At 42.8% G+C, this 14,765-nt stretch overlaps 3 protein-coding genes across 3 annotated transcripts; all 3 read right to left on the bottom strand.

Moving 5' to 3' along the window:
• Window positions 1-57: 57 nt before the first annotated feature.
• On the bottom strand, window positions 58-5,419 carry LOC128754920 (cadherin-6-like). Its single transcript, XM_053857915.1, has 12 exons — window positions 5,386-5,419; window positions 5,093-5,196; window positions 4,528-4,738; window positions 3,912-4,206; window positions 3,344-3,454; window positions 3,105-3,278; window positions 2,839-3,026; window positions 2,526-2,773; window positions 2,056-2,320; window positions 1,738-1,855; window positions 703-948; window positions 58-417 (listed from the first exon to the last, which is right to left on the bottom strand). Exons 3-12 carry the CDS (start codon window positions 4,723-4,725, stop codon window positions 320-322), a joined length of 1,941 nt encoding a protein of 646 aa, XP_053713890.1. The 5' UTR covers window positions 4,726-4,738; window positions 5,093-5,196; window positions 5,386-5,419; the 3' UTR covers window positions 58-319.
• A 568-nt stretch (window positions 5,420-5,987) lies between these two features.
• LOC128754921 (stimulated by retinoic acid gene 6 protein-like) lies at window positions 5,988-13,112 on the bottom strand. The gene is made up of 18 exons (XM_053857916.1): window positions 12,756-13,112; window positions 12,496-12,568; window positions 11,119-11,219; window positions 10,917-11,047; window positions 10,705-10,825; window positions 10,589-10,634; window positions 10,368-10,490; window positions 10,228-10,301; window positions 9,065-9,173; window positions 8,848-8,998; window positions 8,048-8,123; window positions 7,896-7,977; window positions 7,545-7,593; window positions 7,348-7,465; window positions 7,158-7,277; window positions 6,919-7,082; window positions 6,699-6,842; window positions 5,988-6,585 (listed from the first exon to the last, which is right to left on the bottom strand). The coding sequence occupies exons 1-18, from the start codon at window positions 12,773-12,775 to the stop codon at window positions 6,356-6,358; spliced, it is 1,932 nt and encodes a 643-aa protein (XP_053713891.1). The 5' UTR covers window positions 12,776-13,112; the 3' UTR covers window positions 5,988-6,355.
• A 189-nt stretch (window positions 13,113-13,301) lies between these two features.
• On the bottom strand, window positions 13,302-14,177 carry LOC128754922 (serine protease inhibitor Kazal-type 1-like). The gene is made up of 4 exons (XM_053857917.1): window positions 14,033-14,177; window positions 13,940-13,956; window positions 13,766-13,878; window positions 13,302-13,419 (listed from the first exon to the last, which is right to left on the bottom strand). Exons 1-4 carry the CDS (start codon window positions 14,082-14,084, stop codon window positions 13,326-13,328), a joined length of 276 nt encoding a protein of 91 aa, XP_053713892.1. The 5' UTR covers window positions 14,085-14,177; the 3' UTR covers window positions 13,302-13,325.
• Between the last annotated feature and the right edge of the window lie 588 nt (window positions 14,178-14,765).

Below are 14,765 nucleotides of genomic sequence, written 5' to 3'. Positions count from 1 at the left end.
TGTGAAATAATACCAACAACAGTTTCATGAACAACAATCGTGTTTATTAAGAGCTCTGCTTTTCCCTGCAAGGGACGGAATCGCTGCTATCTCACCCAGTGAAAAATAAACAATCAATTACTTTTTTCAGTTTTTAAAATAAAATATAAAAAAAAATATTTATATATATATATAAATCAGTGCACAGTGACTCAAAACATTGTTGTTGTCATGTTTTTGCAGGGATGTTGCGCTACTAAAATAAATACAATATGTACAATCATAACCAACAGTCTTGGCAGCATGAGAGATCGTCCATGAAGATGACACATTAAAACGTCTATGAAACAAGTGCCAGTGCAGCAGTGTCTGGTCCTGATGGGACGGACGGTGTTGGCTTCATCCTCATACACGAGATTTTCACCAGAGCGCAGACCACTGTGAGACACAGCAGAGGAGACATCATGAGTTCACATTTTAGCTTCTCATTGAATTTAAACGTCATCAACTTCCAGCTAGTCAACAGAGCAAGAACTAAAATGTAACCTAAAGGCAGTTACTAAATGGAGGAAGCCATTAAATGGTTCAAAAGATTCATCAACCGTGTTCCTTCCGTGTTCTTTGTTCACCCTCCTAACCACAGATCTTTGGGAGTGAACTTCCAGGGCAGCTCATTAGAAGATGACCAGCCTGTTTTACATTCAAAGATGGATGTGAACGTACTCAGCAGAATGGATCCGAGCGCCAGGAAAATGATGATGTACTCTCGAACGCCGAGTGTTCCGAAGAACGACTCCGCCTCGCTGTCGCAGTGGCCTTCACGCTTGCAGGAGCAAACCTTCACGATCACTGTGCTGGTGCTGACGTGCATGGGCGTTTCACCGTCAGTGATCACCACAGGAACCTGGTGGACATTTTGGCTGAGACGGTCGAAGTTGGCTTGTCGGGTCAGGATCCCTGCAGTGTTGTCTGGATTTGGAAAAGATTGGTTAGAACAGTGGTTCTTTTTGATCACCGGGCCCACCTTTCCCCTAACAAATGGGCCCGGGGCCCATCCAAGTAAGGACTGATTCATTATTCTTGATTTCATTTGTGATCAACAACCATATTTAATCTACTCACACATAAACAAACAGAAACCTTGTGAAATGACATGAAACCATGTGATCATCGCTAAGATATTTGTCATCGAAAAGTCCAACCAGTATCATAACCAGGTGCAAGGCATGTTCATCAAATTTACTGAAGAAAAAAGAAAAAAATACACTTGATGCAAACTATTGAGAAAATTGGAAAAACGGAATGAAATTCTGAATAACATAAATATAATAAAATCATCCGTCTAAATATCCTAAAATAAAAATAACATATTTTATTTAAACTCCAAAGGAGATATAAGTGCAGTGTAAAGGAAAGTATCGCCATAAAATGTTCCAATTAATTTTCAAAACTGCTTCAACGGGTGTTTTCATGAACAGTTGGGGGGTCAGCATCACTTTTTTTTCTATTCAAAAACTTCTCCATAGTTGTTAGCCATCACAGATTTGCAACTGTCAAGTCAATTCAGTGACACACTACTGCCACCATACGTGGCTAATGTATAAAAGCTTAGCGTCTCGCTGCCCTCACGGCCCAAATGTGTAAAACAAAAAACTTTTAGCAGCCTTCTAGGAGGCGCTCAAGGCCCAACCATGGGCCCCGGCCCTGTGGTTAAGAATCACTGAGTTAGAACAGTATCCTGGCTTGAGTGTGTCTCACCTCCATTGTCCTGGACAGTGAACAGACTGGTTTTCTCTTCATCAGGTGCCATGCTGAAAGAAAACTTGTGTCCATTCGGCGGCTCATCGAGGTCAACAGCAGTCACTGTCTGGACCAGCTTTGAAAGACAAGAGCAGGAAAGGTAATCAGCTTTAGTCGCTCAGTGCTGAAACACAATGCTTCCACTGACTCAGAACAAAAAAGCAGCACTCATTGTGAGTGTATTCAAGGAGATGAGGCTGAAGTATTACATTTTGCCACACAAAAATCACAGAATTTTTTCACCCCCAAAAGATGATCAAATAAACCAGCACACACCTGACCAGCAGTTTGATGCCCCTCACAAACAAAGGAGGCAGACTCCACGACCATCATGGGGGGATTGTCGTTGATGTCCTGGATGCGGATGTAAACAGGAACACGGCTATTGTCGGGAGGATTATCTGAAGCTTCAGTCGCAATGACTGAAATGTTGTGCCAGGCTGCCGCCTCCCTGTCCAAGCTCTTGGCCACGGTGAGAGTACCACTGGCTTCGTCGATGTCAAACCTGTGGTTTATATCAGTGTCCCGGTCGATAGAATATCTGCCAAAGAGAAAGTTGAGAAGTCATGGCTCTGATGCAGAAGACAAGCTGATGTTTTCAATACGAAAATGCATTTGCTAACAGGGTTACAGGCTTTGGAAGACAATGTGTGGGAGCAGTAGAGGGCGTCAAAGTTATATTGGAAAGTGTTTTGGAAACCAGTGTCAAGTGTAGAGTTTTTTTTTCTGCTTCTCAGGTTGCTTACTTGACAGGTGTTTGGGGTCTGTCGGTGTCCATGGCATAGACAAAGCCAATCGTCGTGCCCACTGAAGCATCCTCCTTCACCTCCATCAGATAATGTTCCTTGTAAAAAACGGGGGGTTCATCCACATCTTCCACGCTGATCTCAACCTGGGCCATGTCGACAGAGCCTGCCGACATTGGATGAGTCTGCACTTGGTTCTTGACCTTGGCGAGAACCGTGTACGACTGCTTCCTCTCATAATCCAAAGGCTGCGAAGCACACAATTTAATGTTATGATTCAAGACGGATGTGAGTCTGTCGGTAACTTCCTGACCTTGCGAACAATGATGACCCCTTCTTGGGTGTCCTTGTCTGTGGAGATCTCAAACATGCCCGTGTGGTCTCCATCGATGATGGAGAATTGCATCTCTGCATTCTTTCCCACGTCTGGGTCGGTTGCTTTGAGTCTGCCCACTGTGCTGCCGGGCTTGATGGATTCCGGGACACTGAACTGGTATTCACCTGAAGCAAACCAGCAAGTCACACATGTTCCTCGCGCAGGCGTCACAGATGAGTGCGACACTCGTGAACCCATCTTACCCTGGGCAAAGCGAGGCAGGTTGTCGTTGATGTCGGTTACAGTAATGTTGACCACGGTGGTGGAAGACAATCCTCTCTTCTGTCCAGACATGTCAGTGGCTTTCACAAACACCTGGTGATTTTCCATCTGCTCTCGGTCCAGGTCACCGGCGCCGACCGCACTCCGGATCACACCTAAACAACAACAGAAATTAATATAATGTTACTGAATCTTGAATTCTATGTGGATGCAAACATACCAGTAGTGGGATCCACAGAGAAATAGCTGTGTTCTCCAGTGATGCTGTAGAATATTTGACCATTGAGGCCCACATCGACGTCCGTAGCAGTGACCTGGGTCACCGAAGTTCCTGATAGACATAAAGGACAAGACCAGACACAGATGAGATTAAATAGCATTGATTCTGAAGATTCAAGTGAGCTTGCCATGATGTATGTTTATTACACAGTTGTACAAGAAATAGACTTAGAAGTGACAACTCATGTGGAGAACTTGGGCACAAAGTTACAGAGGACAGATGATTTGGACTCAAACAAAGGAGAGACAGGGAACATGTCTAGTGAAGAATGAGATGGAGGTAGTATATCAGAGGGACAGCACATGCCAGGTGTTCAGGAGACAAAGTCAGAGAGGCTAGATGGAGATGGTTTGGACATGTACAGATGAGAGAGAGCCAGTACATTGGTAGGAAGAGGTTGAGGTTGGAACTGCCAGGCAGAAGGTGGAGAGGAAGGCCAAAGAGGAGATTTATGGAGGTGGTGAAGGAGGACATGAGGTTTTGCTCTGGGTCTCGGCCTGGGACTCACCCAAGTTGGAATGCTCAGGAACCGTTGCAACATATGTGTCTTGGCTGAATGCCGGTGCGTGATCGTTCACGTCGAGCACCACCACAGAGAACTCGGTCTCTGGCTCCACGACTTGACCCGTCAGCGTGTTAACTACTTTGAATGTTAGGGAGTAGACGGCCTTCTCCTCCCGGTCCAGACTCCGCGTGGTGAACAGCTCTCCACTTTCATGGTTAATGGTGAAGACGTCGCCATTTCCTTCTCCAGAAAGAATATACTGTACGCTGCCGTCACCAACGTCGTCGTCGGAGTGGAGCTGAAGTGGAAGTCAGATTTCAAAAATGAAGAAATGATTCCATACACTGCATCTGAATTACCTTTTTGTCCAGTCAAATCTCGACAGCTCGGACCATTAATGCTATATTGTCTTCACTTAACTTTCCATTATTCTTTCATCATTTCACTTTTACTATAAAAGTTTCCAACGACTTTCAGTGGCGTGTAAAACTCCCAAACTGTTCCTGGCCTCCTGTCAAGTTTTTTATTTGACCACTTCAGAGAGAGTTTGAGTCCATTCAGTAGTTCATGAGATAGAAGTTTAACCTATTTGGGAGTGTGACGGCAGGAAAGCTCTTACCTTGCCAATGAACTGGCCTTTTCCAATTCCTTCTCTGACGAAAAACCTATTCCTCCAAGAGGCTTGCTTCACTCCCTTCAGCTCTGATCTGGTGTCCTCTGGAGCAGATCCATCCTTTTCTCCGTGTCCCCTCAAAGACTTGGAGTCCAAGAAGACAGCCAGACTGAGCAAGACAACCAAGCCGTAGAGCGTCCGCATGTTTGCCAAGATACTGCATGAGAAGATCGAGAGCGACTGTGGTCAGCATATGATGAGGCTGGCAACCATTCACATTCAAGTGAAACTCTTCATGTAGAATAAAGAAAAATAGACCACGCAAAGCACAAACAAACAACGAGAACAAAAATGCAATGAGTGGTAATTTATGATTTTTGTGGTCAACAGCGTTCTTCTAAAACCTCGATCGGAGTGATGGTAAACAGTTTTCAAGATGCAAACCTAATTTAAAGTAGATCCTACTGATTCACCTGACAGTTTGATCACAGCAAAACTTAAATTAGCTTTGCTACACCAACGGCATGGTGTTGCGTCATCAACTGTCAAACAGAAACTCTTTTGTACTTACTTTGGAGTAAGACTTCAGCTTGTTCGGCTTCGCTGTGGGAGACGTCCGCTCAAATACTATGGCGACTGGACTTCGATGGTCTGACGCTAGACTCATGAGTGGAGCTTTAAATTCAAAAAGAATAAAGTCAAAAAGATGAAAGGCGCGAACTCCCTACGCAACAAAGTCCATGTGACGTCACGAGTTATGACGACAGCCGAAGCGACAACAAAGCACACTGAAAAGCTTCCCAGTGTCGACAAACAATTGTCAGCTCGCTCCTCACATTGAAATGACATCTTCACTTCACTTACCCACGGTGGTCATCGTTACTACAAAGGCGAGAAGTTTGTGGAGACTTTGTCAGTGAGTTACACAAGTATCAAGGATCAATTTCGCCGATCTTTTCTAGTACTTCCGGTCACATGACTTCGGTTAAATTCGTCACCGTGTTTAATAAAGGCTTGCTTTGTTAAACGCACTATACAATCAATTCATTGAAATGAATCAATTTTCACGACTCTGTGTCTGACAAAACGAAGATTTATTAACGTTTTGACGCTTCTGCCATCGACAAAATGCTGCTGCTGGCATTCTACTGCCACCTGCTGTCTAATTGGGCATATTGCACTCGGAGTTTGTTCAAGACGACGACAAATAAAAAGAATATATCGTAGTATATATGTCAGGCAATAATGTATTAATAATAATATTTTTAACTGGAGCTTTTTTTCCCTGTATATTGTCTATTTTGTTCTGTTGTTTTGTTGAGTTAAATCAAGTGTCTTATAAGTGATAGATTTAGATGTTTTTAATGCAGTTCTAAAAACTGAAAGTTTTCTTTGCATTCAAACTTGAAGAGAAAGGCACAACTCTATTCTTGAACATTAAAACGTTTATTTAAACATTGATCAGACAATTCAGATCAGGCAATTATACAACACACAATAACTTACTTTATTATTCACCAATGATACGTGTAGCGAAAAACAAAAATAAATTAATATATATTTTTCCCCACAACAATGCATACATGATTATTTTTCGGAATATACTTGTAAAGGCAGGTGAGACAGCAAATTCAGATTCCTCATTCAAAGAGGCACAGTTAGAGGGAAACTCCTGGATTTGACCTTCAACTGTGTTATGCTCAGGTCAACTATAAAATGACCTTTCACAGGCACACTGCCATCTATATATCAATCTGTCCTATACCAGCAGCCTTAAAAGCAAGCAGACAGACAGGATGAAGAAGAAGGGGCGTTTCCCAGAATCAGTTAGAATCTAACAATCATCGTCCTGCATGACGATGATTTCCGGCAGCAGTACTGACTGTTGGACCTGTAACTGTGAGGTCATGACCCAAGCCCGCACTGCCGTATCCATCTGAGCGGCAGGCAGATTCAGCGCTGCAGAGGAAAGATGGTGCTTCCTATGAAGGATCAGGTGAGGGTTCCTCAGCAAGGTGTAGAACAAAGCCCAGCGTCTTTTGGCCCGACTGTTCACTGAGCCATCTATGTGGAAAAAGGAATAAATGTTAGCACGCAACAAATATTTGCCAGATAAACTCCTGTCAGGTAAAGTTTGTTTGCTGGAATAAATATTCTTCAGCGGGGAAGCTACACACCAGCTGCTGTGCTGTCAAAAGTGACATATGAGCGTGTTGTTTGCTTCTCCAGAGTGTTTGAGATCAGCAGCTGACAGAAGCACACCATCGTTGGGTTGTTATGATAGTGATCCGCAATGATCATCCCAATCCAGGTCCTGTAGCCTGCAGGTACACCATAAAAAGCACAGTTATATGTGGGAATGTGTCACCCAGCCATGTGATCTCAGTAGGGACGTACCTGCATCCATTCTCTCGTACCCTCTCTGCATGATGGTGCGGTCTATACGAGAGATCAGCCACGTTCCCACCATGACACTGAAAATCAGCCTCAAGATGCAGGTGCTGAAGCCCATCACCACATTGTAGAAGAAGAAAAAGTAATTGAAGCAGTCAAATGCTTTCCTAAAAAGAAGCAGGGTTTGCTGAGTTAACCGAGAGAACAGATAATATTATCTGGTCAACAAAAACTGCACGGACTTGTTGTCAATAGCCAGAGGTTTGTACTTATCAGTGGGAGACAGTTTTTCCCGGAGAAAGAAAATCTGCACCAGAACCATCTGGAGAATGAAGGTGCCGATCACCAAACCGATGGTCAGGCTGAAAGAAAACCAGAAGAAACAAGTGAACAAACACCCCCGGATGTCTTGGCGTATGTCAGCGCACTTACATCACCGTGCCAAGACTCTTGAGCATGCTGACCGCCCTTCCGTGCTTTATGGGTATGACAAAAACATACACAAACAACAGGACGACGAGGAAGTGGACAAAATGGACGATGAGGTAACCTGCAAGAAAAGAAGTCACGATATGGACTCTCTAAAAGCTCTGCTGCAACACTTTGTTATGGAACAGATAGATTCTTACCCCACATTGTGAATGCAACTTGCCATCCAGAGTAGCGCGCAATGGAAGTCTACAAATGCAGAAGAGAATAAAATTGTAATGGAATTCAGTACATGATTCACCATACCATATGTGTTTATAAAGCACTTAAAAACACAACACAAAGTCATCTCTAAGTGCTGTGCAGACTATAAAATCAGGATCAAACAAACATTAAAAATAACAAATACATAAAATTAAGCACACTAAAGAAATGGACAGATAACATTATTATAAGATCAGCTGTGTGGTACTATAAAAGCCAAAAGAAAAGTGCATTTTAAGAAGTGTTTTAAAAATGGACGGCGATAGATAGATGTTCCATTGACGCACAAGGTTGGTGGCAGATTTAGCAGTGTGTAGTTTGTCTGGAATGAAGCTCTTTTCTCCTTTCCACAGTCTCTTTAAGTGTTTCCTGTATGGTCGGAATACAAAGCAGAAGCATGAGAGGGCAACTTGGATTTCTCTAACCCGGACAGTCTTACCGGTAGCAGGCCAGCACATGCAAGATGTAAACCAAGGAATTGAGACTTGCAAAGACAGTGGTAGCAAGCCAGGTCTCTGGAACACAGTGAACAAGCCTTTTTATTGACCTTAAAACAATATAGTGGGAGCGACTGAAAAGAACCCATGCTTTTTTTCTTTTTAGATGGGCAGGATCTATACTGTACTGCAAGAAAGGCTGCAGTCCATGATGCATCATCACCACACAGAAGCAGGCAAAGTACAGGAAGTAAACATATTTAAAGATTATTCTCATATACATACTTCTATTTATATAAGTTTAAGACAATTTAAGATAATTGTATGTATGTTTAAAATACAGAATGAGTCAGACAACATTCCGCCAAGCAACTCAATTTCACCAAAACTGCGATTTTGGTATCATTTCACGACATGGATTTTATCTTTAGGATTGAAATGTGTGCAATGCGCCCAATCTGACAGCAGATGGCAGTAGCCTCACGGCGCTCAGTCAACACACTACACTGATGGATGAATAAGAAAACCTTAAAAACTTTATTAATTCTAGATTTTGACACCATAGTGTGAGTAGAATGTTGGCTAATTTAATCGATTGTACGCTACTTTTACGCTGAGTCCGGATTTCCATGTAGTGCTTGTGTTAAATCACGTGACCGGAAGTAATAGACATCAATAAGGACAGATTCAGAATGTTGGTCAACGCAAACCTAAACTCCATGTTCTTCATCGCGTTTCTGACACGGTCTAATTTGCAACAGAACTTTTTCCGAATCAATCCACGGGTAAGAGACCTACTTACTGCGGGCCACGTCGATGAATTCTTCCAATTCCGGCACCAGGCCAATAGCTTGAGTCTGGTTGCACGACGTAACCAGATGCTTGAGCGTGTCCTTCCACCTGTCTGCTTGACCAAACACCAGACTGCTCACACTGTAGTCAGCCAGAGTCATCTGCGAGAAGGGTCAAGTTCAGTGTCGCGTTATCTGACAAACGTTTTAGAGTGACCACGTGTTTACCGCGTAAAGGCCGATGACGGAAACGATGGCCGTGCCGATGATCCGGTTGGGGAACTTGAAGTGCGGATCCCACTCATACACTTTTCTTTGGAACCAGCTGAGATGCCCTCTGGAAAATACGGATATGATTGGACTTGTATAAAGAGCTTTCAAAAATATAAATTCTTAGAAATCGTTCATGGCAAACGTGCTTTGATTTATTTTGCCTCTGACTGAACGGGCAAGAGCTTCCATCATGCGGCTATATATATATATATATATATATATATATATATATATATATATATGTGTGTGTGTATGTATATATATATATATATATATATATATATATATATATATATATATATATATATACAGTGGTACCTCTGTTTTTGAACGTTCTGGAGTTTGAACAAAAATTTCTAGACATTTTTGCTTCGGATTTCGAATGAAAATCCAGAACTGGAACGCCCCCGAAAAAAGTCACGTGTGCGGACCGACCAGCTGACCCACAACGCGCTTTGTTATTGTGTATAACGCAGCCTCAGTATGCAGACGTGTCCCGTTAGCTACATTTGCTGACTATTTTTTCTTCATATTGAGGTGTAAAACCTTTCCTGTCTCCACACTGGACCGCACTCCAGGGTTTGATGTCCTGTTGTGGGCTGGAGCTGGGACAGGGATGAGGCGAGTCTGGGACAGAGCGTGACTTGGTTTATGACTTTGTCACAGCCAAACTGCACAGAAGCGCACATTCAGAGCTGGACACGCACCGGGCACCTCTTCACTTCTGGAGAGACCTCACTCACTCGGCAACCCCTCCCACATGCAGCGGCCACACACATAGAGGAACAGCGCACCTGCAGCAGACACTCTACATTCACTCCTACAAAAGACTATTTTAAGGCTTGGAACGCATTGTTTCTTTGTCCATTCATTGTAATGGGAAAAATCGATTCAGATTTCGAACAATTCGCTTCTCGAACAGCTGTCTGGAACGGACTGTGGTCGAGAACAGAAGTACCACTGTGTATATATATATATATATATATATATATATATATATATATATATATATATATATATATATATATATATATATATATATATATATATATATATATACACATACATATGTCAGTGTATTCCATAGATTAAAGACCAAAAAGAAATAAATGTCCTACTTGTCATCCGATGTTTTCCTCAATAGTCTCTTCACATGTTTCAGCTGGTGCTTGTCCACCATCTCATCAGAGTCCTGGCGGAACAGTCTGAGTATTAGCCTTCAGAAATGATGCTTCAGCGTGTGTAGAACAAAACTTACGGGTGGTTCCAGCTCTAGCTGTATACGAACTCCTTTGATGAGCATGTAGAAGAATCTTCCCAGAAGAAAGACCAGGGACAGGATGCAGGGCCACTGGACGATGATTTTACGGTTCCCCAAAATCTATCGAAGCAAATTGCTCGCATGAATAGAAGTATTGCAAGGCAAATACAGACAAGACAACCTTGAAGGCCTCACTAACTGCATGAGTACTGGCCTACCTTCTCATCTGGACAGGTGAAAGTGTCCCAAACAGTGACGATGATCCTGTCAATGGTCCCAGAGTCATATCAGAGTGGAATCATCATTAGGAATATGACTTAATATGAGCACAGACCATGACATAGAGTACAGTATCCCCAGCACCGCACCGACTGTCCGAAAAGGTGTTGACAAACACGCAAAGAAAGGGAAGTTCACCATGCCGACCTCCAAAGCTCCGATAAGATACACCAGAGCTGTGGAACAAAGACATTTCATGGAATTAGAGTCACTTTTCAGGGTGCAAAGTTAAAACTCTCAGTCACTGAAGAAGAAGAGCTGGAGTACCTTTGGCCCACTTTGGAACCGGGAAAGGGACATATGTCTCTGAGAAAAGCAGCAGGACGCTGTAGGAGACAACACCGTAGGCGAACCCATAGGACCAGCGGTTACTGAGGCTGCCAATCGTGTCTAAAGGTCTGAGACGCAACAGGTCGACACAGTCAAACACAAATGACCTTTGCTGCTCCACTTCTCCACTTTCACTTACATCACGATAGCGAAACGTCCTCTGAGGAAAGGAAGCTTGTGATCAATGGTTTGAATGTTTGCTCGCCTTTGCAGGGACGAGAGCACGACTGTTATCAGCACCTAGAAGACGAAAAACAATGGTCACGCCATGTGCACCTGGCCACTGTTTCCCATGGCTCATAACATCGCTTACGCAGAAACAATGGTGTGATGATCAGTTGTAGTCATGGGGCCGTGTGGTGTCATGAAATACTGTAACTATATTCAGAATTCAGTGGGCAGCACTTTGGTTTAAAGATGAAAACGGTTTCATTGAAATAGTGGTTCAAAGTGCATAAATTCACTGTTGAGCACCTGCATTCGTATTTATAAATGGTTTAGTAAGTTGAAACTGTGGCTGAAATTGTGAAAGTTGTTAAAAATAAAGGTTTGACTTCTAACTGTATTGCAGATAATAGATGGATGAGAACAATCTTGGTGTTTCGAGTTACTATTATCGAAATTATTATTATTATTATTATTATTATTATTATTATTATTATTATGAATAAAAATGTTGTTGTTGTGTTCAATGTATTTATATAATATTATAAATCTTTATGGTCTCTTACATTAATTGATTTATACTGAAAACGAAAAAAATGCCTGTAATATTACTCAGCTTTTTTGATTCTTGGCCCACTAGTAAAAATGTAAAAGGGAAAATTTAAACTTACCAAAAGGTTTCTACCATTTTTGCCCTTTGTTGTTTGTTTTTTATTGTTTTTCTTTTCTTTCTTTCTTCATTTTGAAACTGTATAATCATGTTTTATCTCACCGTCTACTTATCATTATGACTGATAATAACACCCGACACAACATACAGGACTTGACGCGAGATACACACAACCATGGTTGGGGAATATAGGCCAGTAAGCCGATAAGGCCGATATATGCCAATAGGCCGATAAAGTGGAGAAATGATAAGAACTGTTCTTCACTTGGCTCCTTTTCAATCACAGTAACAATTATTGACTATGCAATGTAACAATAATGAGGCCACGTTATGTAAGAGATATGAAAATGTCATCTAATTTGAGATGTCAGGTGTTTACAAAGTGTCAGAGGAGATTGAAATAAACATTTATTCATCAGTTTTTTTCCCTCTTCCTGAAACAGTTCCCCATCACAGTTATTCATCCATTGTCCCATATTTGATCTTATTTTACCCTCAGGATAAGCACTGACACTACTCCTGACTGGTCCTCGCACAGTCCCAAAATGTCATGTGACTTAGGCGGCTGAGCATGCCATGATACTCAGGGCAGCAGAACCGTATTCGAGTCTGTGGGATGAGTTTTTTTTTTAACATTCTGGAGGTGGGTTCTGCTGGATGTCAGGAAACAGACAAACTCACTGCGGGGACGAGCGACACATGCAGAAAGAGGTCAAGGTAAACTCCATTCTGGCAATCCTCGACGACCATGTCACTGGAAGGAAGACACACACACAGCTCAAGTGATCGCACAGCGTCTCGCAGCGGAAAGTGTGGATTATGCAAAATAAGCGATTTATTATGCAACCATGACGAGAAGTGGCACCAAATCTCTATCACATCCGTATCAGCATATGCTTTATCAGGTTCATTTGACAAGAACAGTTCGCCCATCTACTCACTTTTCATCCCTTTGATCCATTGTAGCTCCAATTGCTGCCTTTTCATTGAAATTGAGGAAGCTACACTGGATTTCGCTTCTGTTTCCTGGATTCACAACGTCACTGTCGCTGACGACCTTTGGCTCATTCTTACACACGCACTCACACGCACACACGCACACACACACGCACGCACTATTGATTCACACTGTGTTACTCAGAGTGCAAACAGGTATTTGTTTTCAGAGATGACCGAAAGTTTATATGCCCCTGGTTAACTGTGTTTTCCTGTTTACACACTTGGGGATATTTTGGAGAAGAATTCACAAAACAGAGAGTCTCGGTGCACAGACAGATGCCGAAATGTTTGGGAGAAAACCACAGTAACTATCTTGCTGTGGGCCTGCAACAGGAACCACTCACACACCGCGCAGCCCTAGCTGACACTGAGTCACTAGGAAATCAGGACTTGTCCAGGAAGCAGCCATCTGACTGGGACCTGATGAAAACTGACCCCAGCTCTGCAGCTTGTTGTTGGTTTCCATCGTGTTTATTAAGAACTCAATACAACGTGGGCTGCTGCTTTATTGTTCACCAGGCGGAAACAGACTTGTGAGACGTGAGATGCTGCGCTTTGACGATGCAGGTTCCCTGTCTGGCCACTTGTATGTCCATCCCCGTCCGCCTGGAAACACATAAAACACATGGTTAGATCGAAGAAGAGTGAAAACGGAGGACTTTTTGATGTGGTCGTCGAAAATTAGCAGCAACATTTTCAGACTTTTTGGAAACTCTGTGGTTCTTTCAATTGTCCTTCAATGACCCTTCACTGAAACAACACCAGCCCAGTAGTTCGGGCGCCACGACGTGGCTCTGAACCAGGATGACTGCGACCCTCACAAGGTCACTGTGTATGTATGACACCGTTCTTTTGGTGTAATGCCATATGGAAGAATGAAGTTACGAAATAGAAACACATTCCAATTCCACTGTTCATTTTCCAAAGACCGGATTTTTGGTGGCTGACTCACTGTCTTTCGGCGCACAACATGCACTCGTTGGAATAGGTCCTTCCATCGCTGCCGCAGAGGGGAGTCCACACCATGGGGCACATCATGGCCTCACCTGTGTTGGGGCAAGACAGCTGCCACGCCAAAATGACCATCACCATCACAGACGACTTCAGTGCTGTCTCACACACTCACCTGTCCCACTGGCGCAGCTGTGGAGTGAAGCGAGAACAGGTCATGAGCAGAGTGTGACGGCAATACAGCTGAGACAGCTGACAAGAGAGTGACCTGTGGCCCCGCAGGCGAGCAGCAGGAGCAACAAGACGGCTCTTCCAGTCATGATGCAGCCGCGCGATGAAGTCAAATCAGAACGCTGCTTTTTTTATGCTGGAGAAGCTGGTGAATCATTCACAGGTGAAGAACTTTACTCTCAAACAAACAAGTGTTTTTTGACCATCACCTATCCAAGACAAAACCAATCGACTCCCTAAAATAATGCTGTGTTTTATTTCTTATTAACCATTTAATGTTCCACTGAAGACAGAGCAGCCTGTCAGAGCCCACTAGATGGCTCTGTCTGCTCAGTGCTTAGTTCACTTGCACCTTGCCTAGATTTCTTTTGTTAGATTGTATTTACCGTAAAAAAAAAAAAAAAAAAACACTCCTGAATTACAACACAGCGACAGGTCAATTGGACAGGGAATGAGCTGAGTGAACAGTTCAGTTGCAGTTGGTCAGCTGCATAAACGAAGACGTACACAACAATAAAAACAAGAGACTTAAAATGAACATCAGTTCATCATTTGAATGTTTTTTTTTGTTTGTTTGTTTTTTTTACCAGTAACAGAGTAACAAAGTTGTACTGTTCTTTTCTTTTTATGCAAAATAGTGAACAAATATTGCTTTTGTCGGTTGTGTGGCACAAAATAGAACTCGAGACTTTCACTAAAGGTGCATTTATTATGAATTTTAAGGGGGAGAAATCCTCACACACAAGCACACATAGATAGATAGATAGATG

Source organism: Synchiropus splendidus, chromosome 2, assembly GCF_027744825.2.
Source record: "Synchiropus splendidus isolate RoL2022-P1 chromosome 2, RoL_Sspl_1.0, whole genome shotgun sequence".
Classification (NCBI taxonomy): Eukaryota; Metazoa; Chordata; class Actinopteri; order Syngnathiformes; family Callionymidae; genus Synchiropus; species Synchiropus splendidus.
Note: the sequence above shows the minus strand (reverse complement) of the source record. Positions and strands in the feature narration are given on the sequence as shown.

Bases quoted from the DNA above. Each gene is read 5' to 3' on its own strand.
- LOC128754920 (XM_053857915.1), bottom strand. From the start codon at position 4,725: ATGCGGACGCTCTACGGCTTGGTTGTCTTGCTCAGTCTGGCTGTCTTC. The intron at 4,207-4,527 runs GTAAGAGCTTTC...CTTCCACTTCAG, and splicing joins AAGGCCAGTTCATTGGCAAG to CTCCACTCCGACGACGACGT. The intron at 2,321-2,525 runs GTAAGCAACCTG...TCTCTTTGGCAG, and splicing joins AGACCCCAAACACCTGTCAA to ATATTCTATCGACCGGGACA.
- LOC128754921 (XM_053857916.1), bottom strand. From the start codon at position 12,775: ATGGATCAAAGGGATGAAAA. The intron at 10,635-10,704 runs GTCTGTGCTCAT...GACCATTGACAG, and splicing joins ATACTGTACTCTATGTCATG to GATCATCGTCACTGTTTGGG. The intron at 9,174-10,227 runs GTAGGACATTTA...CGTATTTTCCAG, and splicing joins AGGAAAACATCGGATGACAA to AGGGCATCTCAGCTGGTTCC.
- LOC128754922 (XM_053857917.1), bottom strand. From the start codon at position 14,084: ATGACTGGAAGAGCCGTCTTGTTGCTCCTGCTGCTCGCCTGCGGGGCC. The intron at 13,420-13,765 runs GTGAGTCAGCCA...ATGTGTTTCCAG, and splicing joins ATGTTGTGCGCCGAAAGACA to GCGGACGGGGATGGACATAC.